This window comes from Poecilia reticulata, linkage group LG2 (genome assembly GCF_000633615.1).
Source record: "Poecilia reticulata strain Guanapo linkage group LG2, Guppy_female_1.0+MT, whole genome shotgun sequence".
NCBI lineage: Eukaryota > Metazoa > Chordata > Actinopteri > Cyprinodontiformes > Poeciliidae > Poecilia > Poecilia reticulata.
Window position 1 is genome coordinate 21,857,948 of NC_024332.1, and position 21,352 is coordinate 21,879,299.

Consider the following 21,352-nt stretch of genomic DNA (forward strand, 5'->3'; position numbering starts at 1 on the left):
CACTGCAGTAAAAATGCACTTCTTCAGAGAGCAATAGCAGCACTGAGAGGAGGTGGAGGAGCTTTTTTTTTTTCACAGATTATTTGCCTCATACTGTTAAGAGACAGTGACAACAAATATTTTTAAAAAATAGATTTTTTTTTTTTTAAATGTTGCATACTGCAACTTTAAGCCTGAAGTGTGAGTTAAGACAATGCATCCTATGAAGTTTGACAGTGTCCTGGTCGAGTCTCTGGCAGTTGAGGTTGTAAGGTTTAGATTAAGTATATTCTGACATTTTGCTAACAACCAGAAATACTTTGCAGAAACAGTTGTATGAAATTATTACTTTCTACTATTTCATTACTAGACCTGAAATCAAACTTTTCAGCAGCCAAACACGTTCATATATTTTAAATAAACCTTCAGTCTGAAGAAAAACAATAACTCCACATGCGTGTCAGTGAATGAACTGCGAGTGAGGTTGTGTTCGTCCGTCTGCTCTGCTGGCTGTCTAGTTGAATGATTGGCTGGCAGCGGTTAGTTCAGCAAGTATTTTCTTTAAAGGGAAAAAATGACCAAAGTGGCATGGCAAACGGCTCATCAGTATTCAGAGTGTGGCGCCATGTGTACTACTGAGTCCTGATCCAAATCCCGTAACAGCCCACTGGATCGTGGTGTGGGTGGTACAGTCTTTCATTTCTGCTCTCAAAACACTGCACAGCTGCTGCTGAGACCAACCTGCTCTTCATTCACCACACCAAGCCTGTGTGTTGTTGCTGTAAGCATAGAGACATTAGATTTTCTCTCCATACAGTAACATCATACCATATATATACTTTTCAGTCAGGCAATTATCTCCAATCAGAAAACAGACTCACCCTCACCTGAGCAAAGTTTATGCAAGCTGACTGCAGCTTCAAAGGACATCTGAGAAGCCAAGATCAAGGCTGATTCTTTTAGCTGAAGTGCAGGGGGGGTTTCAACAAGACAGCAGGAACAACTGAGAGTAAAATAAGATGGAAATGGAAAAAAAGTCTTCTAGACTTTTTGAGAAGCTGTATAGTTAGTTTACCTTTTGATTTGCCATGAAAAATAAACATTTGTTTTTTCAATATTTAATAGCTATGACATTTACTTAATGATGCACTTTTTCAGTTTCAACCACTTGTTATTTGGATTGTGTTCCTTTGTGAGAGGTATGAAACCAACTTATTTCTTTAAAGGGCTAGTTTGGATTTTATGAGTGTCTTTTTAGTTATCAGCGTTCATTCGCTCACCTCTAGTAGAACAGTTTCATATCACCATGATTCTGTAGGAAAGTTTCTAAGAGCTAGTCAGACTGACTAACGATCCAGCTCAGAAAACTGTGACAAACTAAACAACCTGTCTGATCTGTTTAATATCTGCTGACACTCAATGGTTTTGTATTTGATTTGATTGTCATGGTATTGTGGAAAAACATCAAAGTTTCTTCTAATGAACGTCAGAAAATTCCAACTCATAACAGCATGACAAGATAAGCTGCTAGAATCCTTAATGGCAGGATGTTTGTTGGATTCAGGTGAAGACGTTATTGCATACATGTTTCTGCATTGTGTAAAGAAGGATCTGCTCCATGAACATGTGCTCAGCTGCAGCCCTGCTAACTTTCTGTTCATGATGTTTTCCTTGATGTAACTCTGGGTTTTCCCAGACAGGAGAGGGGACAGGAGGCGGATTGGCCAGAGGAATGGAGACATAATGGGGCAATGAGCAAGCTGCTTAGAACTAAACAGGAGTGGCTAGTTTAGGTCACTGGTGTGTTTAATAGTTTGTTGTTGTGCACACATAAACTTTACTGACCTTTTAATATTCCTCATGCAGTAAATGTCAAAGTGTTGATCAACCTCTTTGGTGGTTCACTAACTTATATTAGTACAAAATGTAAGAACCACTTTGTGGAACAGCCAGCCTCTTGCCTAACTGACTAACTTTGATTTTTTTCTGTGTGTCTGCATCAGGAAACAATAGTTCCAGTTGGAAAGCTTCTTTAGAGATCTTGGTTATGTGAGTTTTAAACCTCCAGCTCTGTTATGATAATCAGCCACCAATGTTCAGGTGAGCTACTGCAGCTGAGCATCTCCATCCGAGTTGCTGCTGTCTGAAATTAGGAGTATGTAAAGGTAAATTTTATTGCAAATGAGACCTATACAGCAGTTTTTTGTCATCTCTGATATCTAATAGATATAAACTTTTTCAGTTGGAGTGGAGTTAAATGGCAGAAATCGGCTAAAACCGCAACTTCCACGACTTTCTGTTAGCTAAGGTCACTGACATGACACCGTTTCTACTATTGTTGATGACTTTTTAACAGAAAATCCTAACTATTCCTATTTCACTATCAAAAAATATTAAAGTAATTCTTTGAGCTGTACATAATATGCCCATTTGTGAAATGTTTTGTGATGGTAATCAAGAAAATAAAATAAACACTTGGATTTAAGATTTCTCCACAATTTCTTATATGTCTGGCAGACCATCAGGCTTTACTTATAACCTGACGCCCCCACCAGGCTAAGTGCTGTTTCTTTTAAAGGGCTTTTTATACACCAGTGACGGTGCCAGTAAAGACGGAGGGTGTGCGCACCAATTGCACCTGCCCATTGGCCTCATTATTTTCAAATTATGATGCCTTCTTGTGGACCTCCAAGTTTTTGTAATTAGAACATTTTTAACTCTTAAACATGGTGGGCCGTTGGTGAACTGCCCTAGCAACCCTGCCACCAGGCTTAACAGGTTTCCTGGGGGAAACCCTCTACATGAAGTGCTGCGAGGTTGTTACATAGCCAAAACGTTCACCTGCCTGAGAACTACCCAAAATATATTTGTGAGGAAGACACAGCCAGACAGGAAGACTTGTGGATCATGATAAAACTGTTTATGTGAGTAATTTTTACAGAATAAAGCTCCAGCCGCTGGTCTTATCACAAATCACTATTATCCGTCAAAACATTAGTCAAGGATGGGCGTTCAAGAGGAGACATGTCTAGGATTTCAGATACGGATCTTGTAAATCTTCAGGTAAAAGAAAAGGGTTTAGAGAGGAGAACAAACATAAGCTGTTTTGGGGGTGAGATCTGCAGAGTAGATAATGAAACATTATCGTGCTGCCTCAGAGTGGCAGATCTCTGCAGGAGCGCGCTGATGGCCTCATAGCGTGACTCTCTCAGGCAGCTCTGGGTGTTTTGGAAAGCCTGTGGCTCGCTGCTGCTGACATATTTGTGTGACGCTGTTAGAAATCAGAGAAAAATGTGGAGTAGCTTTCCAAGACTGTTAAAAACAACTAGGGCCTGTTAGCAATCATAGTTGCCGTAGTAACACCACAGCATGTGCTTCAGTTTGATATGATTTAGTAATTAGGATATCCGATACATGCCAGCAAACTGCTCTGTATGTTATGGAAGTGAACAGAGACTATGAGGAGATTGGTGTGAGGGTCCGGTCGACTGGACCAGCGGCTGTGTTTTCCCTCAGCATCATCACATGTGAGCAGAGACGGCGCTGCGCAAGGATTCATCCGGACTCGTCTTTCACTATATCGTGAGAGCCCATGGCAACCACTGGGACTCAGATTTAATCAGGTTTTCTCTTTTTTTTCCCCCAATTTCCATTCTTTGGAAGATTTATCCTTAGTCTGTCCAGCTTCAAACCGCAGCGCTACATTTCCTCTCAAATTCACTGTTACAGTTTGACTTTTCCAGAAAAGCTGTGTTTGTTTATGTGCTCAACCAGAATCAGCTGTCGTCCCTACTCGGAGCCTGGCAGTTGGATCAGAACCACAGAAGATGCAGCGCTGCGTTTATTCAAGTGCTGCGATTCAGATGGATCAGGCTTCTGAAGGACTTGTTGTAGTGGTGATTACACCAGGCTTTGTCCATCAGCAGCTGCCAACATCTGAGAGCTAAACTTAGAAAGCAAAGTTGGTGTTTTTGCCTCAAACTGTTGATGATTTCCTTCCTGTGAGAGCTGGTAGTGCTTCCAGACTGATAAGAATCATTGTAGTGACTTGTGCGGCACGCCCAACTCGGCAAACAAGAGTTTTACTTCCTTTGTCTCTGATTCCATTTCCACATTGCTGACTGTGCTGATGAAGCAGGATGTGATGACCTGCTGCAGAGAGACTACAGGAAAACATTCTGACAAATATGGATACTGATCGCAAATTCAACTTGAAATGAATGGATATGAAAACGGACAGGAAGTGGAGCATAATTAAAGTTCAGTTGCCTATGAGCAAGATAAGTAGCTGTTTTCAGCAGCATGCATTACATTTTATTAAATTTTATTTAGACCTGAGCTGCTTTGGGAGTCAAGGAATATAAGAGAAAAATACTTGGTTTACAACATCTTAGCAACAAACCAAAAGTATGAAATAAAATCTATACATGTCATGATTACTTTTACATTTAAAACCAAAAAACAGCAGTAGATGACATGACCTAAATTAAATAAACCAAGTTTCCACATAATATAAATTTTGAATTATGATTTAAGTTATGTATACATTTATTTTTTTTGTTTTGATAGCGATGCATAAAGTTTAGAAAAAACTTTATTTTGTTAAAGTTTAAACATTGCGCTGAATGAATCTACCTGTTTGCCGTCTTATATTTTATAGAGTAACATTTATGACACATTGATGTTAGCTGAGTATTTAGTTGGTTTATATGTTCAGGTAGCCTGCAGTCAGTCATCTGCTAAACAGACATGCTGCTCATGGCCTTTAGAAGCATCACATGGTTCATACGGGTGGAATCATTTCCAAAAACTGACTGTGCCTTTATTGTGAAAAGAAAAACATTTCAGTAGCCTTCACCCAATCAGCTAAAACAGTGTGCAACAACAGGTGGGATCGGGTCAGCACTGGAACAGTATGACAAATGTTGCTGGTTTTGAAACCTTTTGAAACCTCAGTACCGGGAAGCAGGCGGTACCGACTTCAAATCTGTTTGAGATGAAGGTTTTGAAGATCAAAGATTGGACTTTCATTTTCAATTTCTATTCAGCATCAACCAAAACAGAAAGGCAGCAGGCAGTTTGATCAAGTCTGGTGGATTGTTTCTATAAACCTGCATATTAATGAATGGTAATGCTTGGTCATATACAGCTGAGTGATAGCATGCAGGAACAGAATGTAATTTGTATTTAGCAGATTAAAGAACCAGACTGTGTATATAAATTGATTCTAAGTTATACTGGACCCCATCCTCTGCGAGGATTTGCTACACTCCAGAATAAAAACCTTCTTGGCACTGAAAAGCTGGCTCAGAGGACGTGAATAAATTTCCACTCCTATGAAAGCCTGAGATGAAAGGGAAAAGCTTTCTGAAAGAACAAGCAGTGCAACAGTTTAGGTTAGGTCTGCGTAGACCTGCTAGTTTTACTCCATGTGAACAGCTGGTGTCACTGAGGTGAAATATTACAGGCTGGTCTGTTCCTGTGTCCCTTGCAGAACTTTGAAGTAGGTGGTGAGAGCAGGCAGGACCGTTAGTGGAAGGATGAAAGACCTGCTGCAGTCGCTCCTATTGGCAGTTAGCACTGCGTGAGAACACAGATCTCTGCTCAGGATCTACTGGAACTAAATGTTTTCAAATCAAGATAATATTCGTCTATGCATCACTGACAGGCTTTCTGCTGCTTCCCTGCTCAGTTTCATTTATTCAGGACTGGAGAGGTTAGCTGTTTCCATCCGGTTTTCTCTGCTGCCCAGGCTGAGTGGCTTCTAGTGGTGGGCGATATGGACTTAAAGTTTTACCACAATATTTTGTGATAATATGGTGACAATGATAAAATTGATAATAGTAACCAATTATTCCTTCTTTTTTATGTAACGGTGTAACTGATACAATAATTATATCCCCACAAACACAAATAGTGCTCTTGAAAAACATTTCTATATGTAATATGTGTATTTAGGACACCAGTCGCATACAAAGGTGACTGGCAGACATCCCTCAGTAAAAAACACGGAGCCCAAGCCAAGGCAGCAGTCATTCCTCTCATTTTCATTTGTATCACTAAACTCCACACAATACCTACTTTGAAGTATATTTTCAGTTGTATTGATATTTATGGATTACATTTATTTGGTAGAAACAATGCCCATTATCATTTTTGTGAATGTGCCAGAATTTGTCAAAAGGCTATTTTTCATCTGTTGACCTTGGACAGTGACGAGGTTAAAATGACTTAACTTCACACATTTTTTTTCAACAAAAACAAACCTTTATTGAACAAACAGTGGAGTCAAATTGTAAAAGTAATCCAAACAATATGGACAGTTTTGTGGTTTTTTAAACCTCATTAATTGGAATTTATTGTGACAATGATTAATCAAAATTCTTATCATGATAAGAAATTTATTGTGATAAATGGTAAACCATATGATAGATGCTCATTCTTATTTTTTTCTATCTATCTGATCGTCAGCAGCGCCAAGCTGGCTGATTTTGTTTTTTTCTTTTTTTTTTAGCTTGCGGTAATTTCTTTTAAAAGTCTGGATCCTTGAACTGTGTCTTCCTTCTCTGAGCAGCAGACATGTTTTTCTGCTTCAGAAATCTGCTCTGCAATTTCATCAATCACACACTGAGCCATTTTGTGAAACAGGAAGTTAGAGCTTGGTGGTGGTGTCAGGTTACTCTGAAACCTGATGGAGTTGGAGGGTCAGGCTGCAGGACGGTCTGCGGCCTGTAAAATGCCTTTGTTTAGTTCATTTTTCCTGGTAGTGAGACTTTGAACTACCTGTTGCTCTGGGGCTCTCAGGTTTCTGATGATGCCAACCAGATAACAGCACCTTTGTCTTAGTCATAGCTTTAAACAAACACAGATGTGGGTGTTTGCATGAGACGTTGCAGTAGTGACTCCTTCTGGTTTAGTCAGAGCAGAAAACAGTTTCCTTTTAAAATCCAGACCGGGTGGTCAGCCATGCCGACATGTTGGTAAGCACATAAGATAGATCATCAGCTGTTTCTTTCTCCAGCTGTGGTGAAAGGTCCAGATGTGTAAGTGTGATCTCATGCTAAAAGTGCTTTACTCTCAACCTGGGCAAAAACATTCCCACTGTAGATGCAGCAGGAGTTAAAACATCGTAACATTGTGGCTTGGATAAGCTTTGGTGGGTCGAAGAAAATGAGAGGAATGACTGCTGCTTTGGCTTGGGCTCCGTGTTTTTTACTGAGGGATGTCTGCTCTCACAGTATCAGCTCTCACAGTATCATTACCTAGCCCTTTGTCCTTCTGCAGTGCCTCTGCACACAGCAGCAACATACGCTGCCAGAGTGCTGGCAATGGAAAATGTTGTGGAGGAAGAGCACAGAGCAGAAAGAAAACAAGCTGTGCCACACGGAGGCCCAGTTACTCACAGAAACCCTGAACAGAACAAGGCACAGCAGTGGGCAGTTGTTTTGGAGAGTTGCAGGTTTCCATCAGGAAGGAGGTGTTGCTTGTTGTCAGTGTGGAGTAAGGGAGTGTGTGTGTGTGTGTGCTTGTGCGTGGGTGCGTGCGTGCGTGCGTGCGTGCRTGCATGCGTTGGAGGAGGAGCTCTGACAGGCCCTTCCCTCCTTTACAAAGTTGCGTGACTGGCCTGGCCAGCCATTCAGGGAGCGGCCGGATCCTGGGATCTTCCTGTAGTGGCCATCCAGATAAGGAAACATTCTCATTGGCTAAACTCCCTACGGACAGATGCAGAAAAGTGCGTGTGCATGCAGGCGTGTGCATGCAGGCGTGTGCATGCGTGTGTGTGTGTGTGTGTGTGTGTGTGTGTGTGTGTGTGTGTGTGTGTGTGTGTGTGTGGATAGACATGGTGGCAGATCAGTTTTCCTTCTCTTAGAGGTCTTGCTGAGCTGCACACTGAAAAACCACTAAATCTTACTAAGTATTTTTGTTTAGGTTCTAGTGCAAATGAGTTAGTACACTTAAGATAAGACGAAACAAACTTGCAGTAACTTTTGAGGATTGGAGCTCGTTTTCAGTCAGTAATTCCTTAATATTGATTTAGAAAAAGACTAGTCTACTGTCAGATTATTTCACTTATAATGACTTTTTCACCATGTCATAAGTGGAACTAGTCCTTTTTCATTCAGTGCTTCCTAAACCCGGTCCTCCAGTTTCTCTGTCCTGTTTCCAAACCCTTGACTTAACAGGCTGGTGCAGCGTTTGGTGGCTGCAGAGGAGGTCATTCAATCATTTCAATCAGGTATGCTGGAACAGACTCATCTAAGACATGCAGGACAGGGCTACTTGAGGACCAGGTTAGGGCACCACTGTCTTAAAACAAGCTCCCATATCTTGCTAAAAAGTTACTTGTAAGTTAGTTTTGTCTTATTTCATGTGTACTCAGGTATTTGAACTAGAAACTAGACCAAAACACTTAGACTGTTTTTACAGTACAGATGAGCCTATTTTATTGTCTTTGCTTCATAATCAAACCTATAGACTTTCCAGGGGATGCAGGAACAACTGTTGCTTTCAAAGACATAAACAGTCTGCAAAGCCATGCCATGACTTTATGGGAGGACTCTGAAGAACAACACATATCTATTGTTACAATGGAAGAATTTGGTGTGCATGTGTTGGAGCAACAGGGAGACTCTACTGTGAACATGATGCAACATGCAGGGCTGCTAGAGGAAAATGATCCACACAGAGAGAGGACTATCATGGAGAAGACGCCAAGGCAAGCCTAAAGCAAACACTGAGCTAGTAGTTCTGTATGCAGCCTGGGCAGGTTATGAGTGAACCTCAAACAAGCTATCTGATAGCGCAGCCACCAATCATTCTCACCTTGGTTTTGTAATAGCAACAGTGGTCCATGATGGCTTTGTTCACTGGCAGCTAATGAATGTGCTCCTCTGTTGACTGTTCTCTGTCAACTTGCTTTAGTCTCGGAAATCTGGCAAAATTAATGTGGTCCAGTTGGAAGCAGGGCCCATAAAACCCATAGAGCCATGGCAAACTGTAATACACAACACATTTCAGCACAGAGCTTGAGATGATCAGTAGTAATCTTTTTGTTGAGATTGTGCTCAGTTCACACACCAGGTCTTGATGCTCAATTTAGATTTTTTGTTGGATTCATTTTTTTTTTTTTTTTTTTTACATGATCGTTCATGCTACTAATTAAACCAGACCGCAATGAGACTTCTGTGCACGGTTTCTGACCGCATGCACAGAAGAAGAACATGGACGTCTCAAAGCAGAGCTTCGTTTACGGAAGCAATTATGGATAGCGATATTTATGGATCAGTTTTAAAGTTATTCCGCAATGGGAGCTGATAGGATTGTCACAAGATCATAACAAGCTTCTACAGTAAACCTGAACCTGAAGCTCTCCTTACTGTCTGCATGAAAAGTCATTCCAAAGGGTGAATGCAGCTTTTTGATCAAACAAAGTTTCAGTTTCTGTTTGGTCATTTAGATGTGTGCTCACCACTTTGGTGTTTCTCCTGCTGCACAGCTTCCATGAAGAACGGTAGCGGCAGCCGGGTGCCTCTGGGGGTCAACGAGCAGAACATGGACTCCACTGGCTTCTCTGAAGGAGAGCTGCTGCTGCAGGTGAGAGGACGAGTTAACCCCGTGGAGAAACGGTTACTGAAGCCGTCAGCGCTACACTCATCTGACAACAGCTGGGTCACCAAGGTTCCAGCTGCTGGATTATACATCGGCAGCTGTGCCCAGGATCACCTCCTGATTGGACACTTTCAGCTTTCTAACTACTAACTAAAACAACATATAAAACTGAACCAAACACATTACACACTGAATGTATTCACTCCAAGCAGAAGTTGCTCACATTTTGTCACATGACGATGCCAGTCTTCGGCTTTTTTGCCATTTTATTTGCGATAGCAACTCAATGTAATGTGTAATTAGGATGCGGAGATTCATGGTGATATTTTTTTTAACCAATAAAATTTTGACATGTGTAGCTGAGGGTCACTCTGCTGGTTGATTCGCATATCAACAAACTAGTTTTTGCTCATTCGTCTTTCCGATTAGCTCAAACTCAGTTAGACTGGATGACGAAAATACATTTTCCATAGACCTTTCATTTGAATGTTTCTGGTCTAAACTTTGACTGTGCCATTGAAACACATGACTGTGCTTAGCTCTGAGCCATTCCAGTGCAGTTCTGGCTCTATATTCATGTGTGTTGTCCTGTTGGATGCTGAGCCTCTCCCAGCACCGCCTCTAACAGCTTTTCTCCCAGGAATGACTGATGTTAAATTACCCTGTGGACTTAAGTGATACAGATTTATAACAAACTATATGAGAGTTTGTGGTTGTGATGGAAAACATGAAAAGGTTCTATGGAGATGAATACATTTGCAAATCCCTACATGTATAAACTGACCCATAAATCCAAATATCTAATTATTCAAGTTAACTAAACAGCCAACATGTGTTCATGTGCAACTGATTCCATTCAGTTCTATCAGACAGTTCCAGTGGAGGTCACAGCTGTTCTGTCCTAGCACCCAGTGATCCATTTATGTTTATGTAGGATTTTCTGGAAGGTTTTCCTCCATTATTAGACTCTCTGCTTTCTGCCAGTGTTTCCATTCAGAATGCTCCACTACAGATTCCTCTTTGCAGCGAAACAATCTGCTAATCCTGCCAATACGGGATTTAGTTCCATTCTTGTCTAGCAGTAAGCAACATTTTTGTAAAATATCAAACTCATAATGAACTCATAATGTATTTCCATCATTCATGAGGCAGAGAGGGAGCCAGAGGCTAGCAGGGAAGCTAACTCACACACCTTTAGAACCTGTGTGTTAGCGTAATGATGTTGATCTGAACCACGTCTTCATTCTGCAGTTAGAATCAGCGGTGGGTAGGAAATAGCTACATTTACTCAGTCACATGTATTTTCATTGTTTTAATGGGCAGCTTAGATTTCATACGATTCTTGCTTGGAACTAATTTGTTCTGGTTGAGTTTCTTTATCAGTTGTGGTGATTCTGGCCATTCACACCATGTTTTTTGTGTTCCCTGTGCAGGCGCTCAACGGCTTTGTGTTGGTGGTGACATCTGAAGGAATGGTGTTTTACGCCTCCTCTACCATCAAAGACTACCTGGGCTTCCATCAGGTGAGACAGAGGCCCGCCTGTCCTGCTTAGGCCGTGTTCATCACACATTTCTGAGAAACCAGACCCATTCACTAGTGTCTGATTATTATGCAGCATAATTCACAAATATAAACACAAACTGCTGCACAATTTTTAAAAAACTGCAGAATTACTAAATTACTACTGCCTTTAAACATAATTTAAATTAAAATGTGATTAAAAAGGCATTCTGGCACTCTGTACATCACTACTGGTGCACAGTAGACACTGTTACAAACAAAATGTTTTACATTTTGATTTAATAAACATCATGAGTCATCACCTGACTAAAGATTGCAATATCAATGCAATATCAGCTTTGAGAAGAAGCTGCTAGTTAACAATTAAAATAATATAATTCAAACCCTACATAGTTTTTATTTTAATAAAATTAAAATTAATTGTTTATTGTGTTAAACTATAATATTGTTGTTTTGAGATGATTTTCAAGTAGTATCATGCTTATGGCCAAATAATGCAAGTTCGTCCTCTGAAAGCTCAATAAACTTTAATTTCTAAAGAACTTTTAACAGTGGAGACATTTCAGATATCCAAAATAAATAAACAAAACAAAAGTAACAATAAGTAAGACACTGAAGTCTCTGTAAACAAAATTATCCTTCAAAAAAAAAATGGGTTAGTTGAGATCAAAGCACCAAACTGAAAACTTTTGTCTTCTAATCTTTGGTAGAAAGACATGAGAAAAACAATCATGCACATGGACATTTTTAAGTTTGTTTTAATTTAGCATTTAGTTGATTTATTGCAACGGGTTTAATCATATAATTTTCCAACTGCTGTTTGTTCCCTTCATCTCCAGACCAAACAAGCTGGATATAATCAAGAATTATAATTTTAACTTCACTGTAGCTCAAAACCCCTAAAAGTTAAACAGCTATGTCTGAACTCCCATCTTGCTTCAGTTCTGAATGTTGCCAGTGAGTCCTGACGCAGTTGTCTGTCTCCTCACAGTCAGACGTGGTCCACCAGAGTGTGTTTGAGCTCATCCACACTGACGACCGAGCCACGTTCAGAGAGCAGCTCCACTTTGCCTTAAACCCTCCTCCACTCGCCTCAGATGCAGACTGTAAGTGGTGATGGAATGAGCAAGAACCGTATGAAATGAGAATCACTGTCTATTTGACTTGCTGTGAGTTTCAGAGTTCCATGCTTGCTTCCAGATATGTTTGGTCTGTGTTTCTGTCTTAGTCTCCCAGAACTGTGGAAATGCAGTGATGTACAACCCTGAGCAGCTCCCCCCTGACAACTCCTCCTTCCTGGAGAGGAGCTTTGTCTGTCGCTTCCGATGTCTCTTGGACAACTCCTCCGGCTTCCTGGTTTGTCCATGCTTCATTCAGGAATAAAAATAAAGTCCTAAAACCAGCATGTAATTCTAATCCGTTTTTTGAAACAGGCCCTGAAGTTCAATGGGCGCTTGAAGTACCTTCAAGGTCAAAACCTTTCCAGGGACAGTGAGAGCTGTAAAAGTGTCCAGGTAGCTCTGTTTGCCATCGCTGTGCCTGTCCAGTCTCCGTCAATTGTGGAGATCAGAGCCAAAATGCTCCTCTTCCTGACGAGGCACAAGCTGGATTTCACACCCTCTGGCGTCGACAGCAGGTCTGTGGTTTTCATTACAGAACAGTCCAGTAGCTCCTAAGAGCCCAGTACCGTCTGCAAACAAGGAGTTTGATTCGGAAGTCAAGTCGAATTCATTTGAGGTGTTTTTAGCTCCTGTGCTGTCAGTGAAAGGTGAAACTTTGGTTGGCATGGAGACCAGTTGAACCAGTACTCTAACATCACTCTGCTTGGTTGTTGCAGGGGGAAGATCATCCTGGGTTATTCTGAGACGGAGCTGTGCATGAAAGGCTCAGGCTACCAGTTCATCCATGCCGCTGACATGATGTACTGCGCTGACAACCACATCCGCAGTATGTTCGCTGCTCACTTGTCTTCTCTGCATTACAAACAAACGCTAAATGGAGACCCAGTAACACTGATGTTTATTTAACAAGGAGCTACAGTGTCTTGCAAATATATTCACATCTTTAATTTGTTTTGATGGGGTCTTTACTCAGATACCTCAAAGTAAAATGAAGTGCAACCAGCCGCCTTCCAGTAGTCAAGTAATTAGTAAATAAAGTTCCCCAGGACGAAGACAGTGCAGTCAGGGCAATGGACAGAAAAACATCACTGCTTGCAACAAGCATGAGACGGACAATRTTTCTCGTCGCACTAGTATGACGTCACATCAGGCCTTTGGGTTTAATCCTGCCTTCAAGCTGGTGGTCGAAATGCTCTCCTGAATACACCAAACCATGAGCTAGCATACTGAGCTGTATCAACTCGTGCCACACTGATCAGTGGAAACAAGACATCAGTGAATAACCAGCATCATGAAGACCAAGCAACACGGGTCGTGGAGGAAGTTGTCGACAAGTTTAAATCAGGGTTAGATTTTAAAACATCTCAAACAGCAACGTTCAGTTTACTATCTTAAAATAGTAAGAGTACACTTCCCCACAGTAAAAAAATCTACTACACCGTACTGATATGTATTGGTCCGTCACATAAAGTTGTAATAAAATAAAACAAGRTTTGTGTTTTGCCACAGTTTATGTCGTAATCTGTCTTAAATTTAACTTTACGATTTCTTTCTTTCTGGAGAGTTATTTGATCAAATGTCAGTATCACTGCAGGAGCCATTATTTACCGACAGTGTTTACTATATTTGAGAACACTGTCAAAATGCCATTTTTCTAACTGAAAGTGTGTGTTTATTGTGACAGTGATAAAAACAGGAGAGAGCGGTCTGACTGTGTTCAGACTGCTCACCAAATCCAAAGGCTGGATATGGGTGAACTCTAACGCCAAGCTCATCTTCAAAGGAGGGAGACCTGAGTTCATCATTGCATACCAGAAAGCTTTAAGGTGAGTAGCTGGACGCACCGACAGCTGGTGGATTGTTAAATCTATCAGAACCAGGTCCAAAGCAGCCGGGAACCAGTCCTCATGTGTTCTGCCTTCTTTGTTTCAGCAACGCTGAGGGAGAGGAGTACCTGCGACAGCGGTGGCTGCAGCTGCCCTTCAGCTGCGCCACGGGAGAGGCCATTCTCTACAACACTGGGCCCACCATGGACATCTCACAGGTCCAGTTTGACAAAATGTTTGACAGCAGAAATACCAAGAGGATCATGCCCCCCACTTCCCTTCTGGACTGCTTCATGAGTCAGGATGAAAGCATATACAGCCAGGCGGTGGACACCCCCCTACCTGTGGACGAGGTGTTCATGGACACCCACGCCCTGGTCGCTGTAGCCAGCAACGAGTGGCAGGAGAAGAACTCGTCAGACATGCCAGCTGAACCCGTGCTGGTGAAGGAGGAGACCAAGCAGTCAGTGCTGGCTGTAATCGACAGCCTGGAGAAGCTGACTAACAGCGGAGACTTTGAGGACATTCTGGAGAACCTGGAGGTGGACGATTCTGAGATGATGGAGATGGAAAACTGCTTTAAGAGGTTCCACCAGGAAGAGGATCCTCAGAGAAGTCCTGGCTTGTCGGATCTGGACAACTTCATCACCGATGAGATAGTAGACTTTATTGACTCGGTGTTCAAAGAGAGGGCGGGGGAGTGCTTGGACAGCCTCACCTCCAGCTGCCTTACAGAAGTCAAGAATTTCTCATCCTCTGAACTGTGTGAGCCACAGCTCTTCCAGACTCCCAACCCCAGTTGTTCTTACTCCTCGGTGAGCAGCTGCTATGAACACCTAGATGACTCGGTGGTTTCAAACCAGAGTCTGGTGGAGTCCGCTCCGATGGGCAGCAGGAGCCACAAACGGTCCCAACCGGGTCACACTGACAGCAGTCTGCCGCCGCTGCAGCAGCTGCAGCTGCATGACATCTTCAGCCCGGCTGTAGATCTCCCAGCGCTCACTGTACCCAACAGCTCAGTGACAGAGGCCTTCCCTTCTACCCAACCCTGCCAGAAGCAGCAGGCATCCATCATGCCAGCCGGATGTTCTCAGGGCAGTTCTGTTCAGGCCCAGCAGCTCCTGCAGCTGGGAAGCAGCATGGAGGGACCAGAACTAGCAACTGGCCAGATCCTGCACAAGTCTGCTCAGCATCCGAGCAACACAGCACCTGGTGTACAAACTGTCGTGCCACCCACGATTCCCTATAGCAACTTCACCTCCATACGTCCCGGTGGCTGTGATCCAAAGTTTCTGCAGAAGGGTCTGGTGTGTGAGAACCACAGCGCTCCTGTGCAGCAGTGGCCTCAGAGCCGGCAGCAGCAGCCGCATGCTGGCATCATCCAGAACAGACATGAGCCCATGTCCACATTCCAGAGCCAACATCCAGGGAGCCAAACATTCCCTAGTTCTGGCTTCTGTCCAAGCAGCGTCAGCAGACTGAGACACCTGGAGCAAGTGGGTCCGGGGCTAGCCGGCAGCCAGGACGCCCACAGCAGCTGCATGTTCCAGCAGCGCTTTTCCTCCAACCCAGCAGGGGTAAAACTTTTATCTCACTATGGTCCCCCAGACCTCAACGGGGCCAATGTGACTCTGGATCAGAGTTCCAGCTACCTACAGTGGAACCACAGTGAGCTTCCAGTGGGCCCGTCAGCCGTCAACCAGGAGATGGCCAACATCGCCCCTCTGGCCCCTGGGACGGCCCCTGCAGAGGACTCTTGTAACATACAGCACTACCTGGACAGCAATACACAGACACAGGTAAACAGCCTTGAAAACACACCACCACAAGCACAGAATGAGCTCCAGAAAGAGACGGCACACTGAACAACAGTTAAATGTGTCACTGTCACTCAGTTAGCATGTGATACACACTGGTTTAGGTTCCAACTCCTGTAATTCCTCAGACCTCATGATCAAATGTACCACTGATCATAAACCAGAGCGTCATGAGCTCTGATAGAGGTCAGTAAGGCTCCAGGTGAACAAGATTTTACTGTGTGGCAAGAATAATCAGAGCTATGACATGAATTAGTTAAATGAAACAAATAAACATAATTGCATTTCTAAAAAAATTACTTGGAAAATATTTTATGGCCATATTGTAATTAATGCCATGTGTTTTTTCTAATCAAGCAGAGAAAAAATAAAATAAAATCACTCAATTTGGATTCATCCATCCATTATCTTATCCCTATTAGGGTCATGAGGGGAGCTGGTGCCCATCTCCAGCGGTCAACAGGCGAGAGGCGGGGTCACCCTGGACAGGTCACCAGTCCATCACAGCAAATTAGATTAATTTTAAACCTAATTTAGTCTGGTTCTTTAAAACTTGCTGGTGGATCATAAGGAGCTTGCTGATTACAGAAATAGGAACTAAACAAGACGGCTGTAATCTGAAACAATGGCACTGGAACAAAGACTGGTCCAGACCAGCACACAGGGCATTGCCAAAGTCCAAGTGTGATGTAACAGTTTGAACTTACATTTAGTTCAGGAGCTGTTGCATTGGACTGGTCCTGTCTGGTTCAACTGGTGGGTAACTATGAATATCATCAACAAAGCAATAGAAAGAGGGAAGAACCCAGAGGGAACATAATCAAATATAACAGCTGTGGACCCACAACGAATCCTTGTGGTACCCCTTAAGTAACCAAGAGGAACTGAAAAATTCCTACTTGGTTTAAACCAGGATGGAACCGAGAATTTGAGCGTATCCGACGGTTCAGATGATGAAAGTACGAAATTATAATCCATGGCAGAAAGATCAACATTCTGGACAGATTTCAAACCAGACTGGAAATTTTTTCATTGTTTCTCTCCAATAATTCTGAAGTTGACTCAATATTTCTTTTGCTAAAATCTTAGAATTGTAGAGTCCTCAAGGACTCATTAAGATTAAGTTCAGGAAAACAGAATAAAAATTAAGAATAAAGGTTTTACAGAGTAATGAGACAAAGCTGAGCTTTGAGGAAAGCAAAGAAAGACCCCAAACGCTGTTCCACTATTAAACAGAGTTTAACACTGTTTGCAAGCCTGACCATTATGTCATGGTTGGGCTTGCATGGCTCTTTCTGGAACACACTCAATCATCTATATGGATGAAGTAGCAGAGCAAAGTGCTGCCCTCATTCTATTTCCATCAACAAAAACACAAGAAGCAACTGAATGTGAAATCCACATAAAAAGTTTAAAGACCTTCAGAAATAATTATAAAATTGAATATTTAACTTTGGCGGAGTGGTTGGATGTATTTGTTGCTCCGCCCCTTTGCTGACATGTTTTTCGTCCATTCAGCAGAACAGCAGAGTCTCCGCTCAGGCTCCAGGAGTTTTCATCAACCGTGCTCTCATGGAGTAGAACGCAGCCTCGCCCATCGACTCCACGGCGACACAAACTCGGTATAGCTTGCCTGTATCAGTGCTTATCCACAACAACGCATATGTTCTAATATTATACATGTGTTTTATACTTCTTTGTACAATTACACAAATGCTTGTCTCTCTGCTTATCGGCTGTTGCTTTCGTGATGATATACAGTAGTAACAATGAAGTATGAATTTACAAGTGTGTTTACCAGGATGCAGATGGAGCCAACCAAAGATGTCTTATAAGGGAAACCTGAGCTCCTGCCAACACATCTGAACTTGATGTTTTATTGCAATCACTAAAGTTTTTCTAAAAGACTTGGTAATCTGGGTAAAAATATTGAACTGTGCCTTCAAATGAATAAGATATCAGATTAAATCTGTACATTTTAAATGAAACTGTCAAACTGGTTGATGTAATTGTATATTTATTTGTTTCATTTTTTTATGTGCCTTTTTTTTTTTTAGATTTGTTTGTTACATCAGAATGCTTTGGCTCTTGAAACCCCACACATGCCGAATGCATCGGCATATGTTCATCTATGTGCAGTCTATAGAAATGCACTTCTTGGGAAAATGATTCAAGAGATTTTGAGTTTGAACATAAGCATCTGGTGCACTCCGCTGCACCAGATCCCATCTGGACCCCACTTTAAGTGCCTTCTGGAGTCTCACTAGGTTTATAAAAGCCTTATTCACATTCACCTCCGCAGCAAGCTAACAACCAAAGCTTCCCCTCACACAAGCTTTTAATTGCAAGCCATTCAGCTGCTTCTATAAAACCAGAAAAGACTGAGCAAACATGCAGCAGAAAGTTCAGCCTCCAGAGTCCAACATAGCCATTGAAATTATTTCTAATGAAAGAATACCTGCTAATTGAAAGCATATGCAGTAGATGATTCAGCCCAAAATAAATGTATAACACCATATAATGATCTGTTTGCATCTGACCCTAACGCCTTCTGCAGCCACTATTTACTGTCGGACCTGAACTGACCCTGGTGGTTCTGAAATGTAATACCAAACACAACCACTAAGTGTCAGTCACAAACTAGCTTGCATTTTTCAAATTGATGAGATTGTTGTGCTCAACATGCTGGAGGAAATAATTGCAGTATAAAAATAATCTCGAAGTTTATATAAAGCCGTCAGTCCAGTAGGGGGCGCCAGAATATCTTTCTTTGATTTTTCTTAAACTATATATGCCTTTGTTGCTTCACAAGCATTTCTAAAATTTCATAAGTCGTTGTAAAAACTAAGTGCATCTTGTTTTAATTCTAAGGCTTTCATAAATCAGAACATGATAAAAGAGATGTAGCTGATAGCAAGTCCTGAGAATTTTAAATCTAACTTCAGATAAAAATACAGTTTCTACATTCTGCCTTAATTTATTAAATACATACAAAATGGAGGAGCTGTTTGTGAAAAACTAAGAGCGCCCTATTATTCAGTAGACTCAACATTCTCCTTTGGCAGAAATGATGCAATTTAACACCAAGGATAAAATCTCACTTTATTGTTAGCTTGACACAGTTTTAGCCTAGCTGCAGGCATACAGGCTTACCTCACGAGGAACACTTTGGAACGTAGAGATTATAGGAAGTCTAATGCCTATTAGATTGCAAGGTGCCCAGCTTCTGTGACTGCAATGGAGGCCCAGATCATCAGTCCTACACCACTGTGCTTTGCAGGTGGAAGGAGGTGTTGCACTGCTGGGAATAATGGTCAAGCACTTATTTGGCCATATGTGTTGAATGGAAAGCTCTGAAAGTTTGGTGCATCATTTAGATGAAATTTTGGAGTTCTGTTTAGGGAGAAGAGAACATCATCTTCAGCTCTGTTTTACAAGTCATGCTTTCTCAATCTTTTCCTCATTGCTCTCTTTTGAAGTTGATCATGCTACCACTAAAGCATAAAAAGCCTGCGAGGAAGCTCAGACATTGTCCCAATGCTTTTGCATTGAGACAATGCAAAGGCGTTGTCCCAACTTTTGAAATTACTTGGAGATTGACTCCTGGGAGAGAGGCAGGTTTCCAGAATCATCTGAAAAACCATTGCTCTTCATCCTGTTCCTGAAAAACTGTTGTTTTAAAACCAGGTTGGACCTTTGGATCAGTAGACTCTGTCAGATCTGGAGCGGTGCTGTGACCCAGACTGGACACGTGTGAGTCCATTTTAAAACATCTACTCTTTGGACTAGAGTAGAAAATGTTGTGATCACGCTACAGAGTTCCAGCCCAGGTTTAAAAGAATAGTAACAAGGTCTTTTGTTCATCGGAATGCAAGCTTCCTAAATGCCCTGTGTGGCTATGCGGCGTCAGGTTGTTTACAATAGCTTAAGAGGTATTGAGACAACGAGCAGATGAAATGTGAGACTGGCTCAGACTTGTGATTCAAACACTGAACTCCAACACAAAGACACACCCAAACTTGTGCCCTGTGCCTTCAGATAAATCCCAACTTTCAGCAGAAATTCCATGTTGTCGAGGAAACGTTTTGCTTTGTGTCTACGTGGTTCTCTGCATCAGAAAGCGCGTTCATCTGCATCTAACCAGGACAAACGACGACGAAAAGGGAACGGCGGCGAGGCCTGATGAAAGAAAGCGAGAATGTAACAATGCTTTTAGGTCTCAACTTTCTTTGCTACTCCAGCTTTTTCTACTCTTTTTGCAAAATTCTTCACACTACAGAACGATGTGGGGGGTCTCAAAAAGCTGAGCTACATCTGCAGTAACATGGCAGCTTCATGGATTCCTGCTCTTCTGCAGGAAACCACTCAGTATTTAAATTTCCGTCACAACTGTCGTGTATGTTCATGGGTATATTTTAATGAAAACAGAATATGCAAATGAGAATTTGTATTCAGTGATAACCTAAAGATCTGATTGTTGAGGCCTTCTTCATGGCTGTTGATGTTTTTTTGCTTCACCAGCAGGGGGAGCTGATGACTGTAGCCACTATGAAAAACTTGGAGCCTAACGTTAGTCAGAGCCATGTTGGTGAACTAACATGTGCTCTGACAGCTGCCATATGTCTGCTCTTGTATTAAAAAAAAAGGAAAGAAAAATGTAATTGAATTTTATCTAACCAAGTACTTAAACTATATATTTTATCATTATATAACATGGCTTTGTATACTGTTATATGCCTTTTTTTTCATAAACATGTGTAATCATTCTACTGCTGTTTGGCTCCTTTTGCTTTGTGTGTTTTCCAAGTTTACCAGAACCTCCTAATGAGGATTTTTCTATAGCTGTGGTTTTCAACTGGGTTGTCTTTTGTGCTACTCAGATGAAAAATATAATTAAAAAATATATATGTATATATAAATACAAATTAACCATGAGGAAATTACCTGTTTTAACAAGTTGATTATGTGTCTTCCTGTGAGCTGGTTTTAACTTGCATCTAGAAATGAAATCAGACCCAACTTAACTTTGTTTCAGTTTGAAAGGCCTATAAATTAAAAGATTTGGGTTTTAAAAAAATCATACTAATGCTATTACCAACATATGAAAGATGGTTGTGTTGGGCCTTGAAACTCCAGGTTTTCCTACTCTCCTCACACAGAGCCAACTTTCTGTTTTCCAAATTCACACTTGGAAATGTAATTTAGTGACACAATCTGAGGCTTAATCAAACTGTTACAGTCAGCGAATGACTGTTCTCTGACAGTCATTCAGCGAACAGTCATTTGCTGAAAGCCTGTTCATTGTGGGGCTGACCCCCCCATTGGGGTCAGAATGGGGGATCAGCCCCCCATTCTGACCCCAAGAGTCAGAATGGGGGGCTGAGGGAATGGTGGCGGACTGGGGGGCTAGAGTACCTTCGAAGGGGTTCGAAGAAGGAGAGAAGGTGGGGGGCTGACGTATCATTAAATGGTTGGGGG

General features: G+C 41.9%; 1 protein-coding gene across 2 annotated transcripts in view; it reads left to right on the top strand.

The window, feature by feature from the left end:
• LOC103482332 (aryl hydrocarbon receptor-like) overlaps positions 1 to 20,647 on the top strand; it is a 38,615-nt gene extending 17,968 nt beyond the window's left edge. The window contains exons 3-11 of one of the 2 annotated variants that reach the window (XM_008438429.1): positions 9,476 to 9,573; positions 11,022 to 11,111; positions 12,102 to 12,216; positions 12,339 to 12,466; positions 12,544 to 12,746; positions 12,948 to 13,057; positions 13,916 to 14,057; positions 14,164 to 15,856; positions 17,393 to 20,647. In XM_008438429.1, coding sequence (XP_008436651.1) covers positions 9,476 to 9,573; positions 11,022 to 11,111; positions 12,102 to 12,216; positions 12,339 to 12,466; positions 12,544 to 12,746; positions 12,948 to 13,057; positions 13,916 to 14,057; positions 14,164 to 15,856; positions 17,393 to 17,455 — 2,642 coding nt within the window. In that variant the 3' untranslated portion in view covers positions 17,456 to 20,647. The remainder of the gene's footprint in view (positions 1 to 9,475; positions 9,574 to 11,021; positions 11,112 to 12,101; positions 12,217 to 12,338; positions 12,467 to 12,543; positions 12,747 to 12,947; positions 13,058 to 13,915; positions 14,058 to 14,163; positions 15,857 to 17,392) is intronic. The other variant, XM_008438437.1, reaches the window with a different exon arrangement.
• Positions 20,648 to 21,352: the final 705 nt, after the last annotated feature.